Raw genomic sequence first — 15,000 nt, 5'->3', positions numbered from 1 at the left:
TGGTGCACTTCTTTGAGATGGTCACCAAAGCAATGGATGAGGGCAAAATCGTTCACACTGCCTACCTTGACCTGGCCAAGGTATTTGACACAATACCCCACTCAGGCATTGTTGACAAACTAAAGAGGTTAAGGTACAAACCCGTATGCCACCCAGTGGATAGCCAAATTGCTCACAGACAGGACCCAGGAAGTTAGAATTGGGGAGTCCACCTCTACAAAGAGGACAGTCACAAGTGGAGTCCCTCAGGGATCAGTCCCTGTATTTTACAAAAGTCAAGGCCAATGTCAGTGGTCTCTGGCTGACTAAATTTGCAGATGATTGAAAATTAGGAGCTGTCATTGAATCTTACACTCACACAAATATTCTCCAGGAGGGGCTGACACAGACAAACAATTGGTGTCAGAGTCATGGACTAAAACTAAATGCCAAGAAATGCATAACAGTATACTTTGGGAAGTCATCCATCCCTGCTAACTATCATGTTGACAACAGACCCCTTAGAGTTGATCCAGTAGTCAGGGACTTAGGGACACACATAGATAGTAATCTAGCCTTTGATCATCACATGTCTACAGTGGTGAGGAAATCATTCTATGTTGCACAACTTATAAACAAAGGTATGGTATCTAAGTCCAAGGAAGTTCTTGTTCCACTGTATTCGGCATTCATCATATCTATCATTGAGAACAATGCCCCCCTTGGTATGTACCAAATCATACATAACCAACAACTGGAACATCCACAGAGGTTCCTCACTAAAAGAATACAGGGCATAAGTAAAATGTCCTCTGCAGACCACCTCAAGGCCCTATCCCTGTACGTCTCCTACAGGCTTTTAGGGGAGATCTATGCCTGGCATACAGGGCATTGTTACACTCCACTCTCATGGTCCTCCTGCATATCCACAAAACAAACAGTACCAGAATTACCCATTCTATAGACTTAAACCTTGCCTGTTGTATAATAAACAGGACCTGCTGGAAAGATAGATATGTATACCACAGACTATCCCATCTATGGAACAGGCTCCCCATCATGTGAAGCAGAGTCCCTTCCTAGTCCAATTCAAGTGCAACTTGGACAATTGGATGGGAAACTGGAAATTCATCCCTAGTTTGGCACCTATGTCTCTGATCCAAACAGGTGACCTGTAAATGGTTCATCTCCCAGGCCCATGCTTACACTTATCAAGGGTATCAGAACTCGTCAGAGATTTGGGATGCATGGCTAGGCTTAAAAAGGCCCTTCAGGTTGTTAGCCTAGTAAACACCTATGAACATATGAACCTATAAGGACATAAAATCCAAGATGTATGTTGCTGTAAAAGAGTAATCCTCCCCCTGTCATTTCAGCTACAGTTGACACCATTTCTTACTAAGGTCACTGACGGGGTTCTCAGTCCTCCTGTATCTAGTACCTGAAATAAGTAAAACAGTCATTGCATACTCAAAGTATAAATGGCACAAGAAATATAATGCAATGTATTTGGTACTCCAACCATGCTGTGCTACAAGTTTCTGCTGCCTCCTGTAGCAGCCAGCATGACTAGCATCCCACTCTATCTGTGCTGAAAGGCACAGGGACAAAACACCTGTCTTGCACAGGTGTAGATGAAATATAGGCTTCAGTGCAAAACTATATCCCCTGATGTACAATAGTAGGTGCATGGAAATGTACCCACAGTTTCACAATTAAGTGGTAACCCTTTATGTACATACAGTGTATCAGAAGCCACAGATGATGACCACAGCCTTATAACTGAACACACATGGTGACCACAGCCTTATAACTGAACACCAGTGCAATACCTCACAATGCAGCAGTGCCATGACAGATAGACAGCAAACAAGCACAGCAGAGAGAAAGTGTCCCATGGTACCCCACCTGCCATGTCCTGACAAAGCTGTAACTAAGATGGGCTAAAGGGGATGGCTGCCCTGGGAACACATTGTTAGCACTTGCCAATGAGGCATGAGTGGAGCCCTGGAATTCATACAAAAACCACAGGTGCCCTTCTTCTAGGGTTAGATCCTCTTATTTTTTCATTGTCGGCTGTATCTGAGGCCACTTCTGTGGGACTTTCGTCATTCAGAAGCTGCTGGAAGTACTCCTTCCATCTGCCTTTGATATCCTGTGGACTGATGAGCAGGTTGTTTTTGGCATCCCTTATGAAGGGTGTCTATCTCCTTTTTCTTTCTGTGTTTGTCTTGCAACCTGATAGAGTTTCTTTGGGCCATCTACTGACTGACTTTCCAGAAGCTAGCAGAGTTCCTCTGATGCCTTGTCCTTTGCTACTGGAACACTTTTCTAAGACTGTTTGTTAGCTGACCAGTATTCCTTCTTTGCCTGGTCAGTCTTTCTATCTCCCACTTTTTCCTGTGCCTCCTTCTTTCTTTTGATGACTTCCTGGACTTCTTCATTCCATCACCAGCTTTTTTATACCTGGCTCAGCAACATATGTGTTCTGTAGTCCTAACACATGCTGTTTTGAGGCGTTCCCATTCTTCAACTCTGCCTATTTGTTTTTTCTCCTGAGGTTCCATCCATCCATCCAGTCATCCATCCTCAACTCCTTTTTCTCATTTTGCACATGGGGTCAAGGTGTCACCTCAACAGTGACAATCATCCCCAGCCAAGGTGTACACTGCCAGGTGGCTATAACTACTTGATACCTTAGGTGCCAGAGCCTGATTAATTCTTTGAACTCTTGTTCTTTCTCCCCAGTCAACTTCCAGGTCTTCAGCCTAGTCTTTGTTGATCTTAGAGCCTTCTCTGACCACTGCTTGCAGCTGATTGTGGCAACAAGTGGTTTGTGCTGTGGGCTGACTGTTTCACAGGGGATGACTTTGCAATCACTGATTCTACCCCAATGTCCTTTCCTTACTAGGAGGAAGTCTACCTGTGCTGCATGTTGGCCTCTCTTGTATGTGATCTTGTGACTGTCTCTCTTGCTGAACTATGTGTGGCTACCATCAAGCCATTTGCCAAACAGAAGTCTAGAATAGCCTCTTCTTTATTCATGTTGCTCTACTCATGTGAATCCAGGGAGTCCTCATATCCTGCTCTGTCAGTCCCTATATGTGCATTAAAATCACCCATTATGAACAGTAATCCATGCTGTCCTGCTTTATCTAGTAGGTCCTGAAATTGCTGTCCGAATGCACTTTCCTTACAGTGGAGTCTGATTTCCATGTGTTTATCACTAATTCTGATGATATCGAAGACTGCATTCTGAAGCGTCTCCCTAACCACAATTCCCATACCATTTCTAGTCTGTCCTTCACCTGAGTAGCGGACTCTTGATCCCAAGCCAAGTGGCTTTGCTGCAGTGCCATTCCATCTTGTCTCTTGGATACATAGGATGTCCAGCCTTTTCTTTAACATTATGTCACTCATTTCCAAACTGCATCCTATCAGTAAACCTACATTGAGTGTAGCAATACATAGTTCATGTTTGGCAGGTTGATTGGCTTTATGTCTAGCTGTTGCTCAAACAGAGCTCCCCGAGGTAACCCAAGCTGGGCAACTGGACACTGGCCGGCCAGTAGCTTATTGATTCAGGGCTTCTGGGCTTTATGGCAGGCACACACTGGTCAATAGGGACACATACTCCCCCCACTGTTAAAATAGGGTCTATGTTAAATCAGCAAATGCTTAAAAAAGTGAACACTGATTTATCGACCTACTTTAAGTGAAAGCTGAAAATCCCGAACACTCGGAACAGAGATTTTTTTTTTCCCAGGGGAAAAAAAATTACTGTTCCACAAAAAAAAAAAAAAAAAAATCCTTCAAAATATTAAATAAAGTGGGAGGCTGGGCTCCCCACACCAACCTACTTAAATATACCAACTCCAAGATTGCACCACAGTTGAGGAAATGGCAAAGTCCCGAAAACGGCCCAGCAATTTTTTCCCAGGGAAAAAATTGCTGTTCTGAGTGTTCGGGATTTTCAGCTTTTGCTTAAGAGGGTCGATAAATCAGTGTTCGCTGATTTAATATAAACCCTAAAACTATATTCTTAAGCAAATCCCACAGTTGTTCTATCCTCCTTCATTGGCATCCTCTCAAATGTTCACGAAACCCTCTTTCCTATGACACACAGAGATGACATGGAAGACAAAAAAATCCCTGGCTTATGATGACATTACACATAAAATTAATGAAAGGTACAAGGCAATGGAAGTCTGAAAACAGGACCCAACTAGTCAAAACTAACATCAACAATACCTGCCATTAAGAAAGTCAACCAAACTAGACAACAATAGTGCCAAAGGCTTACAGCTAACACAAAACAAAAACACCCTGATATCTAGACCTAAGCTATTCTAGAAAGAACTAAAACAGATAACAGGTAACATTACTGACTCCACTACAATAACTAGTAGTAAATATCACAACCAAAATAATTTGCCCATTACTTCAGAAACGTTCTTCTCTCAACCATAGATGATATGATTTTCTCCACAACCTCATTGAAAGTGTATTGCTCCTCCAAAGGTCTGACCTTCAACTGCTTCTGGTGCCATGTTTCACTGCCCTGCCATAACCAAAAGCAATTTAAAAGAATCAAGGGCATGTTTCTCACTATAGTTTTCTGTTGTCATTAAGTAGGTGCAATGTTTTGTCAGATGCATTTTCTGAGGAAGAATACTTCCTCAACTTTCAAATTTCAAAATAATGTTGCTCATTGTAACTTAAAGTTTGTGCAACATTTTATAGTGATGTTATAACTGTATTATGAAAGATTAATGTCGTTTTAGGGTAATATTTTTTTTTAAAGATGTCCCATCTTGAGTCACAGGGGTATTTTCCTGCAGTGTCACAGCTGATTAATTTAGGGTTCACTGCATTTATTGAGAAGCCGGGTTGCTGGTTGGTTTCTTGTGGGTAGCTTTTGTCTTGCCTCTAATATCTGTCTGCTTTAATGTAATTGACCTAGATAGTCACTGAAAAGGGTTTTGTACCAGCCCACTTACCCAATTAAAAACCAAATATATAATGATATGATATAATATAAATTATAAATAACATTTGAAATGTGTTTTTAAGCTGATGGGTGTCAAATTCATTGCAAAGGTATGTATCTTGATGTGATTGATTCCCAACAAAACAACTTGATTGTTACCTTGTCTGAGTGTAAAACTCATTGCAATGTGCCAAATGTCAGTGTTCAGTGTAAGTCTTGTTAACCAATATTAACATTCTTAGTAAATAGTGATTAAGTTCACTGAGTGCATTCAACAGTGGTGCACAACAGAGCTAGCTATTCTTTGTGCCAAGGTCTCCGACTTTTACTTAGGGAATCGGGGACAAACTAGAAAATGATCATCATCAAAGGTTGAAGATCAGGGGCTCGTTTTAAATATTATTATTAGCATTGATTTAGAAAACTAACAGTGTATGAGATATTCCATTAACAAGCATTTCCAAGGGGGGAGTTGTATTTCAGCATGTCGATGAGTAAATTGGCTGTAAAACCATTCATTCCAAAGCAAAATAATAAACAGCTTGAGAGATGTTTTGTGCTTCAACTTTGAGCTCTCTGCTGTTCCTTATTTTACCTCACATTTTAGTTACAAGCCATGGTTTTCTATTCTATTATTAACAGCTACTATCACTAAATAATGACAGACATCAGTTTCAGATTTTGCATTTTCAGAAAATGCATGCTAATGCAAAGTTTTTATTTTAGCAACTTTTGGGTCTGACATTTGTCTGTCTATAGAGGAACATGATTGTTCATTTTTCTGCCCTTGCGGGACTAATGTGATTTGTATGAATCAGCTTGGAATATTTTAATGTGTGGCCTACTGCTTGAGTGGAGCATTGTTGACATGCATTACTTCACCTTTTTTATCACAATCAATTGGATGTGTATGCACAAGTATCTAGAACTTCTAGGTGGAGGCTGTCTGTGAATGAAATAACTAACCCTTTTGTTTGTTCATTTTTAACAGTCTTTAATCCAGTTTGGCTTTGTGAGACTGGTGTGCATTTGTGTGAAGTGAGATGATTTTACTGTGTGTTTCCATGAAACAAATTTGAATTTTGGTGACTAATCATTACTGTTATTTTTTAACAATATGAAGTATACACAGTCAGTAAAGTGGCTGTAATTGATGTGTGTGAAGGCTGTCTGTCGATGAAAGCAACTTACCCCTGCTATTGTTTAAACAACAACCACTGGTCTGCATAGCAGAAACAGTCACACAATGTATTGTATTTGCTAACATCAGTGTAAATTTAGTAACTAGTACATACATACATACATACAAATATTTCAAACATGGGCATTAATGCCCTTCTAGCCTGCCAGTATGCCAAATAATTGTTCCCATAATAAGTGTCCAGGCTGTTCATAAAAATATCTAAACTAGTACTTGCTTTAATGTAATTTGGTAGTCTGTCTGTTCCATGCATCAGCTGCTCTCTCAGAGAACCAATTCATACACTTCTCATTACTATAGAATCTTCTACATAGGTTGTCTGACGATTCTCTACTACTTTTTAATAACCCCAAACATTCCCAGAAGTAGTTGTCTCTAAATGCCCTAGGGCGGCCGCGGTGGTGCAGCGGTTAGCTTTGCTGACTCACAGCAAGAGGTTCTCTGGTTTGATACTTGGCTGGGGTGCCTTCTATGTGTAGTCTGCATGTCCTCCCTGTGGCCGCATAGGTTTCCTCTGGGTGCTCCAGTTTCCTCCCAAAGACATGCTGAAGGTGGATTGGACACTCTAAGTTGGCCCTAGGTGTATGTATGTGTGTGCCTTCTGTGGAAGGTTGGGCACCGGGCTGGCAACTCGACACCGTAAAAAAGAAACCTCACCTGCCAATAATGAGCAGACAGGTGATCTGCTGTGGTGACCCCTAACCAGGAAAAGCCGAAAGAAGAAGAAGAAGTTGTCTCTAAATGCCCTATATACCTGAATTAGCTCTTCCTCTTAGATATCTGTAAGAGACACTGTAAATGTTCAAATATTTAATCTTTCATATTAACTTAAATTTTCACATCCATGGATGCCCTAGGTATATTTCCATTGTACTCTTTCAGTTTACTCATGCTTGTTTTCCTTATAAGGTTATCATATTGTTATTCAGTACTAAAGTTTGGGTCTAATGTAACTAACAAATAATGACTTCATCATTTATGATTTCATTGACTTTATAAATCCTTTTATACAACATATAGTTTTATAACTATCATTAACCAATTAGTTGATATGATCAGGAAAAACTCAAAGCTGGATCTACCCATATACCAAGGTACTTCAATGAATCTACAGTTTCAATCACTATTTGCTGTATTAAATATTTACCCTTCAATTTATGTCTCTCAAATCTCTGCAATGTAGCTGCCATTTTCAGCTTCGTGAGAATTATTTTTTCTACTTTAAAAGAACATTTTGCACATACTAAGCAAAACTCACCTTCAAAATGTTTTCAAGGTCTTCTACCCCACTTTTATAGAAGCTAAGTCATTTATCTGTGAACTCTGTACATACACCTAAACCTAGAAGCCAGTGTTAATAATGTACTCTGTAATGTACTCACTGTACTTATTTGCTGTTCATAGGTTGATAGGTTCATAGGTGTGTACTAGGCTAATGGACCTGGAGCCTTTACAAGCCTAGCCCATAGGATTACCCTGACATCGTGCCACCCAACCTTAGTTCCTAGTGCCTCTGTCGAGTAGAGCCACTGGAGTGATCTCCAGGTGAATTTTCTATTTCCCATCCACTCATCAAGATTTCTCTTGAAGAGGACCAGTGAGGTGCTCTGTTTGTCATATATGGGAAGTCTATTCCATAGCATGGGAAGTCTCTGGGTTATGAACCTGTCCCTCCAGTATGTTCTGTTGATTGTGGTAGTGTTATCTTTGGAGAAGTTTTTCATGGTGGTCACCTTTTTCGGGGGGTGTGGGAGGGATGTGGATTTCCAAGGTGATTAGCTTGTGATCAGATCTAACCTGGGAGGAGTTGACTATTGGTGTGGAGCAACGGTCACCCATGTTAGTAATGACCAGGTCAAGGATGTTGCTACCTCTAGTGGGGGTAAGAATGAGTTGCTCCAGGGCATTGGAATTAATGAATTCCAGAAAACGTTGGGCAAGTGTATTGGTACATGAGTAGTTTTCCCAGTTAATGGAGGGGTAGTTGAAGTCACCCAGTATGAGAGTGTTAGGTTGGACCTTAATATTCTCCAGGGTGCTTAGGAATGTTGAGTGTGAATATTGAGACATGGCTGGGGACCTATAGCAGGCTACGACCTGAATTGCTGTCTTACCCAATGTTAGCTGCACCTGAAGTATCTCAGATGTGTTATGTTGGGCTACCAGTCTGGAGGTGTGCGCATCCTTTATGAATATGGAGACACCACCGCCTTTGGAGCTTCGGTCCAAGTTCTGGGGCCAAAAGGTGTGGAATGAGTTGTAGCCTGGTAGTGCAGGGGTGTTTTCTGCTGCCTTGAACCAGGTCTTTGTTACAGCACAAATGTCGATGTTCTCTATTTTAAGGAGTACTTAGAGCGAGTGCATTTTGAGATTTAGACTTCTAGTGTTGAGCAGCATAACCCTCAAATTGCATTTGTGTGTAGCTGTTACGGTGGTAATTTGGTCTTTGGAAAACCCCTAAAAAAGGCACTATAGGGATGGCAAGAGCCTTAGCCAGTAACCAGAACCCCAGGGTTGACAGATGCAGGCCATCTCTGGCAAAGCATCGAGGTCTGTTAATCATGTCATCCCAGGCAGACAGATACTGGATCCCCTTAGAATGACATCAGAAACTTAGCCAATTGTTGAAATCAATAATTTTCTGCTTGTACTGTGGTATCACTCTGGGTGATGGTAGGATGCTGCTCAGGGGTAGGGCCATACCAGCCTGGGCTACATAATTCGAGAGTTCCTTCATGTCTTTTTTCATGTAGTTCAGGGAGGTACGTCTCAGGTCATTTACACCCACATGTGCAATGACAGAGTCATATTTGTACCTGTTGTTGAGGGACCTGAGTGCGTGTGTTATGTGGCGGATCCTGGCACCTGACAGGCAGCTGACTGTTACTTTCTCCTTATTCAACCTAGTGAGTGAGACATCAGTGTGCCTCACTATCGAGTCACCTATGACTAGTGTGTTGGGCATGCTGTTTTGCCTCAGGGGCTTTGGTTGAGTGGCACGCTGTTTAGGAGAGTTATGTGTCTCCTGATTAGTGTTGTGTTGTGGTGGTCAAGTGCGTTTCTGCCTTGGAGGTCTCTGCTGTTCGGTTAGATTTTTATTAAGATGATTGATAATGCTTACATATATCTTACTATCTTCTCTTTGGTTGAATATTTAAGACCTTTCACCAGGTTTCTAACATGTACAGTGCAAGTAAGGTACTTTTGAACTATGCTCTGCTTAGCTGCTATTCATTTTTAACAGACTTCTTTTTTCCTTTTCGTTTAATAGTTAAGACTACCTACTCATGTCTGTAACATACACTTTTTGTATTCTAACAAATGGTTGTAATTTTTTATTAATTTTGTGGTCATCTGTTTTAATGTAACCTTTTGCAAACATAATGTATGACTTTATGTGTGGAGCTTTTCAACCCTGACCTCTACTAAAAAGGTACCTTGTGCCCATTGGACTATCCCAGTAAACAAATACTAATAAATGAATAATAAATAAATTAATGAATAAATAGTCGAGAAGACAAGTAAATCACTCCCTATATAAGTCATATTTGAGGGTCACACTTGAGTTGCACAGCTAGGCTTATAAGAGCTCTAGTGGTAGTTAGTGTAGTATACACCTAATAACCTATGAATAAACAATTCCAACAAATTATTACATAACTACTTTTGTTAAGAGAGCATAATATAACATACTATACTAAAACATTAAATGCATCCCTGCAGTAACATTGCATACATCTGATGACAGGTCTGTGCTGGTGACAAAGAGACATATAGCCCTGACTATGGCCCAGGTGACCCTAGATCAGTTAGCAGCTAACACACTTGATGGCACAGGCAGGGAAAATCGGTATGCCAGTCCTGAGGTGGGGGTGAACTGGGACATACCACGCAGCTGATCCCTGGTGGACACTGCTGACACATGAGGGGAGGAGATGTCTATAGGGACGCAGGGCTGTAGCCGAGTCACCAAAGAGGCAAGATAGTAGACCAGTAATGCCAACTGCACTTCCTTCTTTGGGACACAATGGATACATGAAGGAAGTGGGACCTTAGGAACACGAAACACTCCTTTGCAGCAGTGTGACACTGCCCCAGGGTGCCTTGATCTCCTCACCAGCTCCACACACGCAAACATTAGAGACAATTCAAGTGAAGCTAGTCTAGTTAGGTAGAGCATTGAACAAGGTGAGGCCCTGACAATAACTGATGGTCAGCTGTGGGGGGCCAAAATGACCCCCCAAATAAAATATATATGACAGAAGCAAACAATAAATCTGTCTAGTGTGCCTTTCTACCTCTTCTCTATCACTCCTTTTTCCCACCTTATCCCTCATCCGCTGTTCATCTATTCCATACAAAAAATGCAACTCATTAATTACAACTAACACAAATAACCTAAATTAGGGTCATGCTCACTGAAAACATCATTTTTACAACTGGAAGCCCATCCCCAGTACTGACCATGTGATGACTTCCCCTCCACTCCCTTCTTATTTGCATATACTAATGCCATAGTCACACAACAGAGATGAAAAGGGGAAATCCCCAACACAGTGCAGAGGGATCTCACACAAACAATGATGCCACATTGCCTACTCTATGATGGGAAAAGATTTACTAAGTAAATTTGATCTGGAACTTAGAACATAACCAAATTCCCCTTGATAAATGGTAAGGAAGCCACAGGTAACACTTCTGAGAATGCTTCTTCCATCCCCCATCTCTCCCTATCCTGATATCTTTCTACCACTGCCCTGGACCAGCTTGTTACCACCTTGTCTGTCTCCTTTGACAATTCATTGGTGCCTACATGCACCTCAACATGCATCTATCCCTCCTGCTATATCTTACTAAGTCCAAACTCTGAGATCAGTTTTTTCTATAATATGGCATTTCCTTTCTCCCTTACAAGGACTCTTAATCTCCTTAGAGACCTAGTCTTCAAAACCTAAAGGTGTGTTCTGTGTCCTCAGCAGACATCATTTTTTTCTCCTTCTGTCCTATGTCCCTAACATTCCTGTCTTGCAACCTCTCCCCTTTGTTTTCACCATTGCAGCCTTCCTCACTGTCTTTGATTTTCTGAATTACTCCTTGCTCCCTTTCCTGTCCTCCATGCATTCTTCTTATGTGCCTTCTCCACTGTGTTTTCCCTTTCGCTCTCTGCCTCCCCCATCTGACTGATAGCATCCTCCATCCATATCCTTCCCACTCTCCTTGTGGTACTATGCTCCTGGATAGCCACCAAGGGCGGTTCTGTTTCCACTTCATCGCTTGTTACTGCATTGTACACCCATCCTCCTAACATGGCTTACATCTTCTTGTTCTCTCTTGTAGTTGTACTTCCATCTTCCTCCCTTTACCATCTGACTTACCTGTATTCTTCTGAAGACCTCTGTCCATGACCTCCTCCTTTCTCTGACCACTTTTCTGACCCCCTTCCTGTCTACTGGTCTCTTTTTGCCTTCCTTCTACACTCTCACATGACAGCTTTAATTTTTTTCACTTTCAGGTCAAAATGCCTTTTCCATCCAAACTGATATTATCCAGGCTGATTTACAAAATTGTCTTGTCTGCCATGATGGTTTTATAAGCAGACAGTTTTGAAATTTTCATCAAAAACGTTGCAGACTGTCAGAATGACAAGCATATAATTTCTGAAAGGAAGCCTCATAACTTCAGATGTTTTTAGTGTTTTCAGCTAATCCATATAATACTGTAATTTCTGCAGAATGCTTCGCATATATGATGGGCATCTTCACTCATTCATTTTCAGGTAGCTGATTTATATATTTAGGGTCAAAGGGAAGACAGGGCCTAGCACACTTGCTACAACACAGAGAGATAGGTCTTTTCAAAATTCAGTCCATCACAGGATGATGTATACACACACACACACACACACACACACACACACACACACACACACACACACACACACACACACACACACACACACAATTTTTTCTGCATCACCAAAAACAGTCTTTCTCATTCATTTTTCAAAATTTTCCTCTGCACCTGAAGCAAAATATTTCATAACATGTGAATGCACAATTCTTGGCCTAAATCACTGAAAAAAAAAACAGACATGATGCTGCATTGTCTATGCAACAGAACAACTTGACCTACAATTTACAACTCAACCTTTTTTTCAAAACTTGTCATGGCAAAAGTAACAGTTTACATTTGCAGTACTTACTCATCAGAATGTTATTTAGCATGCATTGTACAAAACGTACACTCAAGAGCTCACATGAATATTTGCATTAGATTTATTCATGACATCGTGTAATAACAGAGCATGATAAAGATGTTCACCCAAAACAATTAAAAGCCACCAAAATTAAGAGCAAGTAGCCAGTTGCAAATACATCTTGCTCAAGGCTTCTTTTAATGTGCTATCAATAGCTTTAGTGCAGCTGCTCATTCACAGTACATCTTGCATACATTTGTCTTTTTAAAAGACTTCTACCAAAATGTTCTTTTTAGAACTAAATGAATGACTCCTTAAATACACAAATTGTGCAATGAAGCATTTGTCATTGACAAATATGTGTTTTATATAATGATGCTTCTGACTAATCATTAGATTTTATTTTTATTTATGTTTTTTGACCAGATTAGTCCCATTAGGCTAGTAGCCTCTTTTCAAGGGAGATCCGTGGTGGTATTTATACTACTAGGGGAAATTTGGCTAGGGCATCGGGGAACTTTGCCTACTCTTTTCACTGGATGTTCTGGAATCTTTTACATCCACCTGAGTGCCCACCAACTCAAGCAGATGGGGTCTCGATCTTGCATCTCATCCATTGGATGAAGGTATCTCAGTCATTAAGAAATTTACTGCAGTTACACTCCAGGCAGATACTTGGCAAAGACAAATACTTGTTTATATTGATTCATCTTAGAAGGCTGGACAGAATGACTATGATTGCTGACATATAAATTAAGACTTTACTCTGTATGTCTTCTCATATTAAAAATTAAATCAAGTTGTTTGAGTTTAAGCATACTGACCACATAATTTCTACGTTTAAGTACAAATTATGTAAATGGTTTAAGGACAGTGAATGGACTGAAGTGCTAGCAATTTTGCTGCCAAGCATGTTGCACAGTGTGACCCCCAAGCACAGTGTTTACTCTGTTATTGTATGATCTGTGTGACTGTACTTCATGTCTCTGGACATTTACCTTTTTTGTACAACTTTCTGTTTATTCTATTGTTCACATGCCAAAAGTCTGATTTTATCTTGTAATTTTTTGTTTGCCTTCTGTTCTAGCCTGGGTCATGGCTGAAAAGAGTCTTTTGGCCAACCCACATACTCGGTTAGTGAATAAATTAAAAACAGAACAGTGATATAATGAAAAGCAGGTAATATAAGTATGTTAAAGTGCATACAAATGAAACAGAAAGAAATATCATATTGTGAAAATCAAAATTATGTAGCACCATTTTCTTAAAATGCAATTGGGAATTGTAAGCTGAATCCATTAGAGTAGCAACTGTACCCATAGATTTAAACCGGGCCAGTACAGCCTGGCAATATAGATTAGAAAGGTGCTGCAGTGACAGAATTCATAAGAGGTCTTTTCTGCAGACAGGCAGAGAAGTGAACATTTCAGGCAGAAAATAATCCTTTCACATGACTATTCATAGTCACATTAGAAAAAGTTTGTAAACTGTTTTGAGTTGTGACAGATTAGTATTACAAAAATGACACGAGTGAAATAAACTGTTGACCATTTTCTGCATAGTGTTGAAATTTCTCTTGTTTTTTTTTTTTTTTCGCTTCAGACTCTGGCGACTCTAGTGAGAATTATGAGAGAATGCTGGTTCCAGAATCCATCTGCGAGACTTACAGCACTCAGAGTTAAGAAGACCCTCAGTAAACTGAACTATTCAGAAGCAGAAATCAAACAAGATTTTTACAAAGGAAAATGAAACTACTGTGAAATTCTGGTCATCAGGCAACTTACTTTTTTGTTCTTCACTCTGTCACCCAAAATGCCTCACTTACTGTGCACAAGCTCCATTACTAATATATACTGTACGAACAGTCCAGCATTTAAACAGACTTTCTTTTAATGGTCTTACCTGGTATGTGCAGTGGTCCACATCAGATATCATTAGCACTAGCCCTGCTTTTATAGGGCACAGCTTTCAGGTCACTCTTATTTTGCTAGAAGGCTGCCTTAAGTACACTTAAGTATCTTGTAAAATCTGAAAAGGCTTTTACATTTATTACACATCAAACTGCATGATGGAAAACAGAAGCATGGGTTCTGTTTTCACCAGCTTATTTTCTTATAACAGAGAAAATGCAGGAACTTAAGAAAAAAATAGACTGAAGTCCCATCCAAGTTACTGACTTGCCATGTGAGAGAAAAAGAACAATTGCTGGGCATCAGGACTGTCAAACTGAGATTCTTATATGCATGTTGTATGGCAAAGTTCAAACTGAGGATTAAGCAAAGGGGGTCAATATCCAGAACAAAATGAGATTTAATGTATAACAAAACACTGGTTTGGAACCACAAATGATGACATTTTGCTTCAACAAGACACATTAAGACTTAACTCTTTACTGCCTTCTCATATTAAAAATTAAACCATGTTGACAAAGTCTAAGCATATTGAGCACATAATTTTTTCTTTTAAGTATAAATGATCTAAATGGTTTAAGGAGAATGGACTGTGTACACTGTTTCTCTGAAAATTATTTGTGCCACCAGCGCTTTCATTTACCTGCCCAGGTGAAATTATCCAGTTAAGCTAGGAAGACAATGACTTTAGAAATAACAGAAGAGCACAACATGCATGCACTAA

General features: G+C 40.2%; 1 protein-coding gene across 2 annotated transcripts in view; it reads left to right on the top strand.

The window, feature by feature from the left end:
- The window catches only part of LOC122811760 (activin receptor type-1-like), a 393,690-nt gene extending 378,888 nt beyond the window's left edge, over positions 1–14,802 (top strand). For both annotated transcript variants that reach the window (XM_044083816.1, XM_044083815.1), the window contains exon 10: positions 13,969–14,802. In XM_044083816.1, the coding sequence (XP_043939751.1) occupies positions 13,969–14,115 (147 nt within the window). In that variant the 3' untranslated portion in view covers positions 14,116–14,802. The remainder of the gene's footprint in view (positions 1–13,968) is intronic.
- Positions 14,803–15,000: the final 198 nt, after the last annotated feature.

This window comes from Protopterus annectens, chromosome 9.part0 (assembly GCF_019279795.1).
Source record: "Protopterus annectens isolate FY-2018-M chromosome 9.part0, PAN1.0, whole genome shotgun sequence".
In the NCBI taxonomy this organism is placed as follows: Eukaryota; Metazoa; Chordata; order Ceratodontiformes; family Protopteridae; genus Protopterus; species Protopterus annectens.
The sequence above is the reverse complement of the archived record's forward strand: the minus strand, read 5'-3'. Positions and strand labels throughout refer to the sequence as shown.